Genomic DNA, 368 nt, shown 5'->3' on the forward strand with positions numbered 1-368 from the left:
AGTTGCATTTTAAGAGAATAGCAACCAGAATGGCATGTGTGTGAAAAGGGAGGGAAAAGCAAAAGAAAAATGACCCCAGGTAGCGTGTTGGGCCTCTTGCTAATGCTCTCTGCTGTGTTTTCTTCCCCTCTGCTGCCGGTGACCTCCTCCAGCCCACAGCATCTCCTGCCTCCTCAGCCGACATGGCTCCCATCAGCTCCGGCCCCCTGGGCCTCCTCGGGGCTCCCGTTCTCCTTTGTGTCCATGGCCACGGGAATGGGCCCTTCCTCCAGCGGCAGCCAGGCCACCGTGGCCTCCGTGGTCACCAGCACCTTGCTGGCAGGACTGGGCTTCAGCGGGGGGGGCATCTCCTCCTTCCCCAGCAGCGT

General features: G+C 60.6%; 1 protein-coding gene across 1 annotated transcript in view; it reads left to right on the plus strand.

Moving 5' to 3' along the window:
* The window catches only part of LOC104509326 (receptor-type tyrosine-protein phosphatase gamma-like), a gene marked incomplete at its 3' end in the record, with an annotated part of 119157 nt that extends 118796 nt beyond the window's left edge, over positions 1-361 (plus strand). Inside the window, 2 exon segments of the mRNA XM_010151227.1 lie at positions 153-202; positions 204-361. Coding sequence (XP_010149529.1) covers positions 153-202; positions 204-361 — 208 coding nt within the window.
* Positions 362-368: the final 7 nt, after the last annotated feature.

The sequence above is a fragment of the Eurypyga helias genome, unplaced genomic scaffold (assembly GCF_000690775.1).
Source record: "Eurypyga helias isolate BGI_N326 unplaced genomic scaffold, ASM69077v1 scaffold90, whole genome shotgun sequence".
Classification (NCBI taxonomy): domain Eukaryota; kingdom Metazoa; phylum Chordata; class Aves; order Eurypygiformes; family Eurypygidae; genus Eurypyga; species Eurypyga helias.